The sequence below is a fragment of the Apaloderma vittatum genome, unplaced genomic scaffold (genome assembly GCF_000703405.1).
Source record: "Apaloderma vittatum isolate BGI_N311 unplaced genomic scaffold, ASM70340v1 scaffold2398, whole genome shotgun sequence".
Taxonomy (NCBI): domain Eukaryota; kingdom Metazoa; phylum Chordata; class Aves; order Trogoniformes; family Trogonidae; genus Apaloderma; species Apaloderma vittatum.
The window spans coordinates 17,219-28,446 of NW_009732176.1; the positions used below are offsets into that span (position 1 = coordinate 17,219).

Here is an 11,228-nt window from a genome sequence, read left to right on the forward strand (position 1 = left end):
TAAACGTTGACGGATTTTCCCTGTCGCCAAACAGCCCGGCAAGCACTTCCGCAAAAAGGGCTGTTTAGCGACGCCGCCGTCGTCCAACGCGGCAGAAAAATTCAGTTTGCGAGTGTTGTAACGCTAAATACAGCCCTACCCTACCCCCAGCCTCATCTCGCTGTAAAAAGAGGCTTTTCGGAACGTAAGAAGTTGATTTGCTTTGCCAAGAGACGATTAACGCAACATCCTCGAGCGCGAGACCTTCATTTCTCCTCTTGCCCTCTGTCACGTTTCCATCTGCCAGCGCCTTAAGTCAGGGAAGTTCTGCCAGCGTTCTGCACAGCAGCTCCCTCCAAAAAATTGCGATTTCAAACGCCGTACATCTCATGTTCCACCTTATAATAATTTTCATGCAATTGAGGGAAAAAAAAAACAATAAAAATCCAGATTACCCGTATAACAAAAATACGCTGAAACAAATAACCAGTATTTCAGTTGTCGCATGCGTTGCCTCTCGCCCTTTTCATTCTTTTTCCAATTAAGAAATCTTTATCGCTTCTTCCAGTTCCAGCCAAATCGTTGGTGGACGGAACAAGCCCCCTCCACCCCAAATTTCGCCGCAGGGATACGAGATCAGGAGCCGCCACGCAAAGCTCAAAATTATGGAGCCAGGCATGGCCCGACGGGGAACGCTCCCATCCCCGCGTTCGCTTCCAACGTGAATTTTAGTCGCGGTTGCCAACGACCGAGATCGAGGCCAAAGAACAACTCGAGCTGGCAAAAAGCCCGACTTGGCAAAGCGCTCGACAACACGACGACCGATTCCTTCGCATCTGGGGGGGCTCGTCGTCGCTTTGAGGAGGAATTGGAGCGCGGGAGGACGCACGCCGCTGAGGACGGGAGGTTAAACGACCAGAAATTCAGACAGAAGAGCGGCGGGGAAGACGAGGTAGATTAGGAAAGAGCTGATTATTACCTGTTTTCGTCAGATACCAGGAGAAAATGTGATTTTTCTAGCTGGTAGAGTTAGGAGGGGAAGAATTTTCAAGAACCTTAATACTGGAAGAGACCCCAAGCTCATGAAGGATATCGGAGAAGATGAAAACATTTTTTCTATCCAATAATTAGATGATTGAGGCCTTTAAGTCCTTCTACAGACTGATGGAAGAGACAAAGAAAACCTCTTAAAACCACCAACACCTTTCACAAAGGTATTAAAATCGACGAGCAGCCGTTCTCAAATGCCTGGTAAGAAACTTCCGGTCTTTTTGCCGCATCCCTACGCGGCGCTTTTTAAACACAAAGAGGCTGCCAACGCCAGAAAGCCGCCTCATGAGTTCTCGTCTATGAAAAAAAAGGTTCCTAAACCATCAGAAAATCTGTACGTTGCGTGCCCTACAGAAGTTTGGCAAATTTTTGCGTGTGATCTTCAATTCTTGGGAAAAGCAGTTAATTTTCGACTTCAGAGGTTTCATCTAGTTTGAAGACAATAAATATGCAGCAGATAACTCAAAATGCAACAAAGAGGTGATTAGACATATTTAAACACGAATAATACCTTGTCAGAAATAAATTACTGTCGCCGAAGTGTCATATCTAGCGTTACTTCTTTTGAAGAGAAGGGGAAAAAAAAAAATAGAGCACTTGAAAGCGCTTTTATGCACATTTTCTGCTCTTTTTTTTTTAAAAAAAAGCAGCTTCTCACAAAGAATTTTTCCAGCAACCCAAAAAGGCACAAACGTTTCTCCCTACCTGCTACCATGACCTTGGCCGTGCGGCTGATGATAGCTCCGACGTCTTCGAGAGACGCTTCGCACTGGTAGAGCCCTTCGTCCGGCTTGTGGTGCCTGGAGTGGACGATGTTTTGGATGAGGAGCGACCCGTTGGCCAACTGCTGCCTCCTTTCGTCCACCGCCAGGTTTAAGAAGACGGCGTCTTTCTTCCACTTAATAACGGGGGCTCCCCGATCCGATTCCGCCGCGCAGTTCAACAGCACGTTGCTCCCGCGCATGGTGACGGCGTCCGAAGGCTCCGTCAAGAACCTCAGCGACGTGAAAGCCTTCGTCGGTGAACCTGGAACAGGAAAAACCATAAGGGACAAGGAGTAAACATCGGTTCGAGGAAGAAACAGACTCGTTTGGGTTGGAAAAGACCTTCTACGATCCAGTCCGACTGTTAACTTTGCGATATCGGGTCCAGCACCTCGCCTACGTAATGAATTAGATGGAGAACGGTGCTTTGAGCTTGGTGGAACATCCTCCACCCATCAACTTGGTGTAGTTAGGAGACAAATCGGACATAAATGCAGAAGATGCCCTCAGAGCTACAACCCGAGGTAGAAAAATCATCGAAAAGCCAAACGACACAACTCAAAATAGTCCTTGCTACCCCGTCAAGCGGTTTTTAATAATTTCGAACCAGGCGAAGCACATACAACTTGGCTTTTTTAGCCAACGCAGTCTTCTCAAATCTCAGCAACTACACTCGAGTACAAAACTATCAGATGATATTGATGACGAGGAAAAAAAAAATAAAAGTAAAAGCCATTTTTGCATTCTGCCAGGTTTAGGAGTAGACCTCTGGCTCCTGGAAAGCTTCCAATAAATGTACATATACCAACGCCTAAACAGCCACCTGGGGTTTTCTTTCTAGAAATTCATTTTATTGCCAAGTATTTAGTTCTACCTGGAGTAGTTAGGTCTGAGATTCTCCTTCAAAGCACATCAGCAAAGAAGTCACAGCTTCAAAAATTGAACGAGGGAGACCACAAGAGTCAGAAGCCACAACTCGTCAAGTATTTCAGCCAAGACCACAGCAGCGCTGTAAGAACTTTGAATGAAAAGTATCGTACAATATCAGAAAAAGTGGGCAAATCCCACTTTGTTCTTCATCCGTTTCAATTACGAAAGAGCATTTATTTTAAAACGCACACATTCCCTTCCCTTCTCCCAAAGGCAACCGCGTTCTCTAACTCCCGGCTTCTCGTTGGGCATTTTATTTCTCTGGCCAACGCTTCGAAGGCAGCTCTTTCTGACAGCGTCCTAATGATTTTACGGGGCAGTTATCAGGGGTAAATAATCCGCTGCGGCAGGAGAAACGGGATTATGACAGCTTCCAGCGCAGGAAAAGTTACAGAAGTTAAACAAAGATTAACTTCCTTTTCGTGCAATTACCCTCACGGTTCAGTTGTGATTTTGGCTTTGCAAAAAGGCACATTTAACCTCAAGTGCTTTATTACAAGGAAGCTGACAGCTCCAATTCCTAAAATGCTGTAGAAAAACCAGAGTGTAATTTCTCCAGTAACCTGTTGTAAAGGCATGTTTGCACCGAGGTGTAAGTCAGGCTTAAGAAGCATTTCCCTGTATCACTTCCAGCCTGGTTAGAATTTTGGGTCATACCAAAATCCTCAGAATTTTTAGGTCATACTCAAGCCTGAGCCAACTCCCATCCGAGCTTTTTTGGCGTTACGCGCTGTAGTAAGTCTCGCGTACCCGAAGCAGCCGCAACCGTAAAAGCTACTTGGCTATTTTCATAAGACTCGGGTGTTAAACCTCCAACTTCAGCCTTGTTGCAACAGCTCAACTGAAACCGGAGGCAAGGAGGACAGAAAAAAAAAAAAAATAAAGAAGGCAGCCAGGCAGGAGAAAGAAGAGATGAAGAGCTCTTCTACAACTCGCTGTAAAACACGGTCGTGTTGTCCCCGAGTTTTGCTCCCAGCCCAGCTGCCTTCCCTGGGACTTGCTTCCAAGGCTCTTTGCCTCTAAAAAAAAGCTTTAAAAGTCAGATTGAGATGAAAAAACCGCATCGTAAACAGGTTCACCTTTCACACGCGTGCTCGCAGCCGTCACCTGGCGCCCACCGCCTTCGTATTTGAGGAAAACGCGATTTAAGAGCAAATTATGGACCCGAGGTTGCTGAAACCGGGGGGGTCCAGGGCAACCTTGGATCCGCGGCTTAACCACAAGCAGGAGGGGGAGCGGCGGCGGGATGAAACGCCTCCTCCCCGGCGGCGGCTATTCCGAGCGGAGCCATCAAACGAGGCTGTAGCACCGCTCGGAGATCTGAAGCTCCGGGGTCAAGGAGAGCGTCCCTTGGCAAGAGCCCTTTAGCCGAAGAAAGAAAGAAAAGAAAACTTCAAGGTAAGATGCCACAGGAATCCACCTCCCGGGGCTGCTCGCCCTGACAGGTACCATCAGAGCGACTCGAAGGTTATCGTTTCTGCGGGCCACAGAAGGAATTAACATTTAAAAGATGATCTTCTTAATCAGCCCCTCGCTTTGAATCCTGCGCTTTGCGTCCGGCGTCTTACAGGTGGAGTGATTTTTCTTTTTTTTTTTTATTTTCCCCCTTTATGTTCTGCATCAGTCGCTCCCCTTATAGAGAGGGAAGAGATGTCACAGCCGCGAAAGCGTCTGAGCCGGCCACCCCTGGAGCTTTCTTCTTATTTCTTAATGTTTGTTTGAAAAAAGAAAAGAGACTTTTACGCACAGACCGTTTGAAATCTGTGAATACAGAAATACGGGAGCTGAACTAAGCCTGTTACAATGAAGTGTATTTACGGACACTCAGATTCTTTTCTCAGAGGATTTTTTCCCCCTCATTTTCATCTCCAGAGCCTGCATAAATTCATTTAACAGCCAGCCTAATAAACCTTTATTTACGTGCAAAAAAAAACCGCAGCAAAACTTGGCCCAGTTTTACCTGTTTGCACCAAACCCGCTTAAGACGAAGCTTAATATATATTAAAAGCAGAACTCTGGGTTTAATGTTTTTATTATACCGGAATATTTCATTTCGGCTCGAGGAAATTTTGGAATATTGATGCCTCCTGCCTGCATTTGATGCAAAATAAAAAAAAATCTAAAAATCCTACTCCAAGAAAGGTAAAACGCAGCGCACAAGCTTGCGGCGTGTGGAAGCTTTGCTCAATTTTTATCTAAATCACTTAAGTTACTCGATTCCCTTATTATTAGGTTCAATCACGTAGACGATGAGAAAGATGAAACTCCCCTGGGCGAGGGAACAGGCAAAGAAACGGGGAGAAAGGAACAAAAAAATAAATAAAAAAATAGAAATCAATCTCGCACTGAATCAGAAAAGGGCGAAAAGGGGAGAGTTGAGTGGGATACAAAAAAAGAAAGGCCCACAGATGTGGCCAGATGTGGGGTCTTATCAGTAAGGATGAAAAGGGGGAGGAATAGATGCCGAGTTAAAACATCAAAAGAAACTCCTCCACCTCAACTTCAGTGGCTTCCAAAGTCAGAGAATTCAGTCCCACCCGGGACAAAGAAGGGGAAAAGGAATCCCAAATGATTATCCTGTGGTCAAGCAGCCGCTTCTCCCTGTTAGGAGCGAGGTTTTAAGGCAAATAAGCAAAAAAACCCAAATATTTCTGCCCCAGAATTGAAACATCTCGAGTCAAAGAACATTTTCTCCTTATTTTTTCCGGAGCTACTTGTCCTCCAGAGGACAAAGCCTCGGGCTCTCTCCACCCTGAAGTTGTGCCGCCGTGTTTTCCTCATCTCTTTTCTTTCTTGTAAAGGTGAAGACGCTCCCTCCGAGCTTTCTCAACAGCTGCAGAACGTTCTCTTCAAACCTCTCAAAAGCCAGATCATTTCTTTTTTCCCTTACGTAACCACACCCAACAAAAGAATATGATTGCATCTCCGCTGAAGAAGCTGTTAAACACATCTTTTGAGAGGAGGAAAAGCGTAAAAGAGCACAAAATTCGGTCCCTCTTATTAAAAAACGGGCAATAACGGCGGCTCCCGATCAGCAAATGTATCCAAACGGCCCCGACGTCCTGTTCCCACCCTGAGAAAGTTTTCCCACGAGGAAAAAAAAAGTTCTTTTTCCACTTCGCCAGCTCCGAGAGGAAAACAGAAGGAGCCGCCCGACACGACATTACTCACTCCGATGCGTTTCCAAATTGAAACGGCTCAGATTGTAAATACGGAGTGTTTGTAGCTACGCGGGAACGCGGTTGAAATAATTTCCGCTGTGAATGTTGCCATACGGTGACGGGGATTCCGAGGAAGAAAACCTACTCGTGCGGATAATCCGAGGCAGATGGGGCAGTGGCTTTGGGGCTTTTTGCCAAGCTTGTGCCTGCTCTCGGCCACCCCTGTAGTTCATTTTTTGATTCCAATTATTTCCGAGAAGAAAAAATACAAATTTAAAAAAAGCTATAACCCAGGCGAGGCCGGCGTCCTCCGCCAGGGGTTCGCTAAACAAATCCAAAGTGCAAAAAACCAACTAATTCCTCCCCGATTGGTGGAGGAAGCCGACTCGCCTGCAAAAAAAAGCCATCGAGAGGATTTCCTCCGACGCCGCAGGTTCGAAAAAGCTCTTTATTTATTTACTTATTTACTTGGGTGATGTTACCAACTCTACTACGGCTCAACGAACCACCCGAGGTGTCGAAGCACGGACCGACCGAACGTGCCAACTGCTTCCAGTCCCCGCCTCATCCAGCCCTGCTTCTCGTCCTCGCTCCTCCGATTCCTCCCCGTCTCGTTGACCATTAAGGCTGAGGAATTGGTTTCTGCGTCCCGTTGGCTCGTCGAGACAAACCCCGAGGCGCCGCACAAGCGCCCCGTTGTAGCGGGCGCTGAATACCGACCTCATTCCTGAGCCTCGCGCCGCCTGCCTTGAATACCAACAACTCTTCCCCGCCTGTAAAGTTTCTAAAGTGTTTGTTACTTTTTTCCCCGCCCCAGAAAAAGGTTCTGTTCGCCGCGACTCCACCTCACCGCCCGGCCTCTCTGCTTCAACATTTATTTGTTTGACTAAAAAAAGCCAAAACAGCAAGAAGGAGCCGCCAAGAGCAAAGGGCGAGCCCGTAACTTCTTCACTCGTCCGCTAACTGTGCTAATTCATGAAATTAAAACTCATTCTGCACGTTGGGTTTGGCTGTCTAATGGTACGACTCCTTGAAAAAAATCTCCTTTTAAGAACGGAACGCATCATCCTCCCCCCTAGACAATCTTCTTCGCTCAAAAAGGAAAAGAGGAACCCTACCTGACGCATAAATATTGGGTAACAGGTTTCCTACTGAAGCTCCAGCGTTAAATTCAAGTGTTAGAATTTTTTTTCCCTTGGTTTTCTAAACTCCACAGCCCCGTAACACGGTGGGCAAAGCCCTCGGAGCCTCAGTTCCCCATCTTGCTTGACTTTTATACATAGAGAAAAGCATGTAAATACCAACGGTAAAGGAAAAAGCGAGAGCCACGGAATTATAAAACAATTTCTCTTGGTAGAGGCCTTCAAAATCACAGCCTCACAGAATTGTTGAGGCTGGAAAAAACCTCTGAGATCATCAAATCCAACCTAGAAAGATCATCAAGTCCTGCAAAACAGGGGATACTGTAACGTGAATACAACCACTCACTGGGGAAAGAATAAAGGTTAGAATTAAATTGCCGACATTCGGTGCTTTCGGTTGGGTACTGAAGGGGTTTTCGCTCCCAAAGAGCCCATTTCTACCAATTAAGTCAATTAATTTCCCCACTATCCAATCCAAAATGCGATTTTTTCTTTCTTTTCCTTCCTCAGCAACCGCAAAAGATCAGTCTGTGTTATTTCCGAAGCAAAAGGCGCAGCATTACGACTATTCCCACTGTAACACGCTTGCTTTCATTGCACAAAAATGGCTTTTAAGTCGGAAAATACACCCAGTGACAGGGAAATCTGCAAGTTATACAATATTTGAATTTCATTTGAAGCTTCGACGCAACCACAATAAGCCGGCGTGTCAGAAACGCCGGCAAGTTATCAACAAGACCTCAAAAAACTCAAGGAAAAATCATTCCGGAGTAGCTGTTGATCGCATCCTGTAATCTTTACAACAGGAAAATGTTTATCGAGCTCGTTTTTACGATTTATAGCTTCAACTGGGTATAAAAAGATGCAGATGCACCTGTTGAACGTGGCTCATTCATTTTTTAATCACTCAAGCCAGCTCCTCCTGAGCACCAGCCCTGCAAACACGCCGGAGTTTTTAGTCTTGAATAATTTGGGATGGGGACAACACATATTTTCCAAACACTCCTCCCTAAAAATGAAAATTCAGACCTTTATGCTCCGTTTGGGGGAATTTTTTTAGCTTTTTGATATAACTGCTGCTCCTCCTTACCTCCGCCGCGTCCCCGGCACGAGCTTGAAGCATCCCTCAACGTTTATTTTCACACATCGGCAAAAGGCTGCTTTGGCAAATGTCTCAAATCTTAAGTCCCCCGACATCTGTTTCCAAGAGAGATCGAGTTGTTGGGTATTTTCCGCATCGCTCGCGTTAATTTTCACCCCTCGGCTGCGGCGTTTCAGCGCAGAAGTCACCAATATCGTTCATTCACAGCTCTGCTAGAGTCCATCTAGTCAATATTTGGACATACGAGCAGTGAAGAAAGATGTTGAGGAATTCCTGGCAGTGACAAGACTGCCAGATTTTCAAGAGTCGGTCCTTATACGGTTATTTTTGGGATTTTTTTTGTAGAAAGACGTGATAGAGACAGAATAGCCTCAACCTGGGATTAGATATTTCACTGCTGGGTCCTTTGAATTAGCAAAATGCTGAATTAAAAACCATTATCTAACCAAACCCACTCTCTAAACCTCTTGGAGCTGCAAACTTAAAATACACCGCGGTTACACGGCTGCTATTAGCAAAGCGGCTTGACGAAGCGTTAAGGAACTCGATAATAAAAATATATTAATACGCGGCGAATTCGTAATGAGCAAATTCAATTAAAGGCCGTCGGTTCGCTTTTAATCACGCCGAGTAAGCGGCTCCCTCGCTTCCCCACCGATTCTTTAGAGAAGGAAAGAATAGACGGAGAGTATTTTACACCCGCTACGCGCTTACGGCAAAAACAATACAGGGCAACACCCGACACCCGTTTTGCGCAGGTAGGATTGAAGGCACGGGGCAGGGCTGGAAAACCCAGCTCGTGGCAGCCGCTCCGATTTAGCGAGGACAGCGGGAAGGAAGAATTTACCTCTGGATCTGCTTAAAGACAGACGCGAAAAATCGGAACCCCTAGGACAAGGCAGAAAAACCTGACGGGTGAGAGAAACCTCCAGGGAGGGGCCAGCAAGCGTCACGAAACTCCGACCCTTTTTATTCCGGCATACGTGAAGAGGTTGAGGTTGGGACTAACAATCCCAGAGCCCCTCCACGGCGTGTATTTGCCAGGAACACCGGAAAAAATAACAGTCAAGGGGCATTGTGACCTTTTAAAGATGAGCAATATATGGCCATTTGCATCCAAGCAAAAAAAAAAAATCAGGTTGCTTTGAGACAGCACAATTCCAAAGGATTCTTTAGTTTTTCAAAAGTTCTCTATTCCAGGGCCTTAATTCCCTATTACTAGCACTTTTATTTTATTTTTTTTTGGTATATTGCATAAGATTGACGGAATAAATATATCCTCCTTCAACGGCCATTAGCTCTCTTAATTAAATGCAGCGATAATACACGGTTTGCGACGGCAACAAGTGTCAAAATAAGCCCAGATAACGTTTGATTAAGGCCGCGCCGAAGACACGAACCGCTCCGCGTCCTGGAGGACGAGGATTACAGAAAGCTGATGTCGCCGGGAGGAAATTCTCTCGCTTCATAATTAGAGATGCTGAGTGACAAGCCTATTTCTTCCTAACCGGGTTATTATTCGCCAGTCAAATCCGGTAGTAAAATGCCAGTCAGCGAGATCCATCTGTCCGCAGGATCATTTCTTCCTGTAACGCTGCCCAGAAGATCAGGCTTTACATCCTTTTTCCTCACACGACCGTCAACTGACTAAAAAATTTACCGCGAAAACACAAGATTAAAAACACAAGGAAACAAATAACTAGCGGGCAGGGCAACCGCAGGCGCTAGCACCAACCAGCTCGTGAAGGAAAAGGTGGCGGCGGGGTTCCTAAGAGAAAAAAAGAACCCAAAAAACCACCCTAAAAAAAAAAAAATGCACTAAGAAATTTCACAGATGTGTCCAGACACCTCATGGGTTTGGTTTTGTCCTTAAATAAAAGCCACAAGACTGCAAATAAAGATAATTTCCAAACCGGTCCTGCTGCGGTTTGCAACTTCGACGCTTCGACTGCTTTCTGCAGAATCTCAAGTACTTTCAGTCTTTCAAATCCTTAAATAAAAAATATTTCTCAACTTCCAGGAGCCCAAGAGGCACTCCAGAAGGCAGAAGCAATCACCAAAACTTAATGAAATGAAGCAGCTGAAGAGAAACCAAGAACCTTTCTATAGCCTGGACAAAGGCACCGGGACTTTTTTTGGCCTTAAATTCTCTAAAAACGGTCCTGGAGGTCTCTAGAAAGTCTCTTAATTGCGGGGAAGCCCGCAGAGCTTTTACAAGCAGCAAAAACAAAACAAAAAAAAGGCAAGAGCCAACTATCGACAGCCTTGCAGAGCTCTTCCCAACTACAAAATAATTCTCGGAGCCTGTCTTAGTCGGCACCACCGCCAAGGAACTTTGCTTTACGAGTCGGAGAGGAAAAAGAAAAAGTCGAGACTCCAGAACCTCTCTTGGCAACGGGCGGGATGGAAACCGTCCAAATTCAAGCAGCTGAGAGGGCTGACGGATCGTGGATTGAATCGTGTCAATGATTATGTATCATTGAATCATTACCTCGAGTGAAATGAATGGAAGTTCCCATTCAGGGGAAAAAAAAAAGAAGAAATTAGTTTTGAAGTAGGATAATGAAAGCTTCGAGTTCAAGGAATAAATCATTCGCATCTTGTTTAAATGACGGGGTCCCACCCAAACCTCTTCTCTCCTTCCAACCACAGCTTGCGAGTTGAAAAGAGGCGCAAATAAATTTGCAGGTGAATGGAAAAGTCTCTCCAGGAGAAAAAGCAGGATTTTAGAGGCTCTTGGATGGGAGAAATTCCATTCAAATGCCAGTCTTGCGCAGATCAAAGCCATTGGTCGACGCTTGCTGGCGCCGCATATTTAAAGCGAAACCTCGGTGGAAATAAGATTGAAAATTTACAGCTCGACATGGGTAGCACGGAGCGGGTCCCCTTGCTGGAATCGCGTGACTTGATGGTTCTCGGAAAAAATATTTGAACTATTTTAATCACAAGGACGTTCCTACTGTTGCGCTCTCAGAGATGAGTCCGGGTTTAAGACACTCCAAAAAATCCGAGCTCCTTCTCTGACCTATCGTGCTCAACCTACGGAAATAGACTCAAATCATCGTTGACTCCGAATCATCAATTTTTTTTTAATTTAAAA

The 11,228-nt window shown here is 45.5% G+C and overlaps 1 protein-coding gene across 1 annotated transcript; it reads right to left on the reverse strand.

Moving 5' to 3' along the window:
• Window positions 1–1,196: 1,196 nt before the first annotated feature.
• LOC104278433 (neogenin-like) lies at window positions 1,197–6,609 on the reverse strand. The gene is made up of 4 exons (XM_009875410.1): window positions 6,432–6,609; window positions 1,735–2,055; window positions 1,560–1,590; window positions 1,197–1,326 (listed from the first exon to the last, which is right to left on the reverse strand). Exons 1-4 carry the CDS (start codon window positions 6,607–6,609, stop codon window positions 1,197–1,199), a joined length of 660 nt encoding a protein of 219 aa, XP_009873712.1.
• Between the last annotated feature and the right edge of the window lie 4,619 nt (window positions 6,610–11,228).

Excerpts from the sequence above, each read along its gene's own strand:
- LOC104278433 (XM_009875410.1), bottom strand. The coding sequence starts at position 6,609 with ATGAGGTCGGTATTCAGCGCCCGCTACAACGGGGCGCTTGTGCGGCGC. Across the intron at positions 2,056-6,431 it reads TGAGGCGGGGACTGGAAGCA|GTTCACCGACGAAGGCTTTC; the intron begins GTTGGCACGTTC and ends TTCCTGTTCCAG. Across the intron at positions 1,327-1,559 it reads GATATGACACTTCGGCGACA|ACGAGAACTCATGAGGCGGC; the intron begins GTAATTTATTTC and ends TTTTTTTCATAG.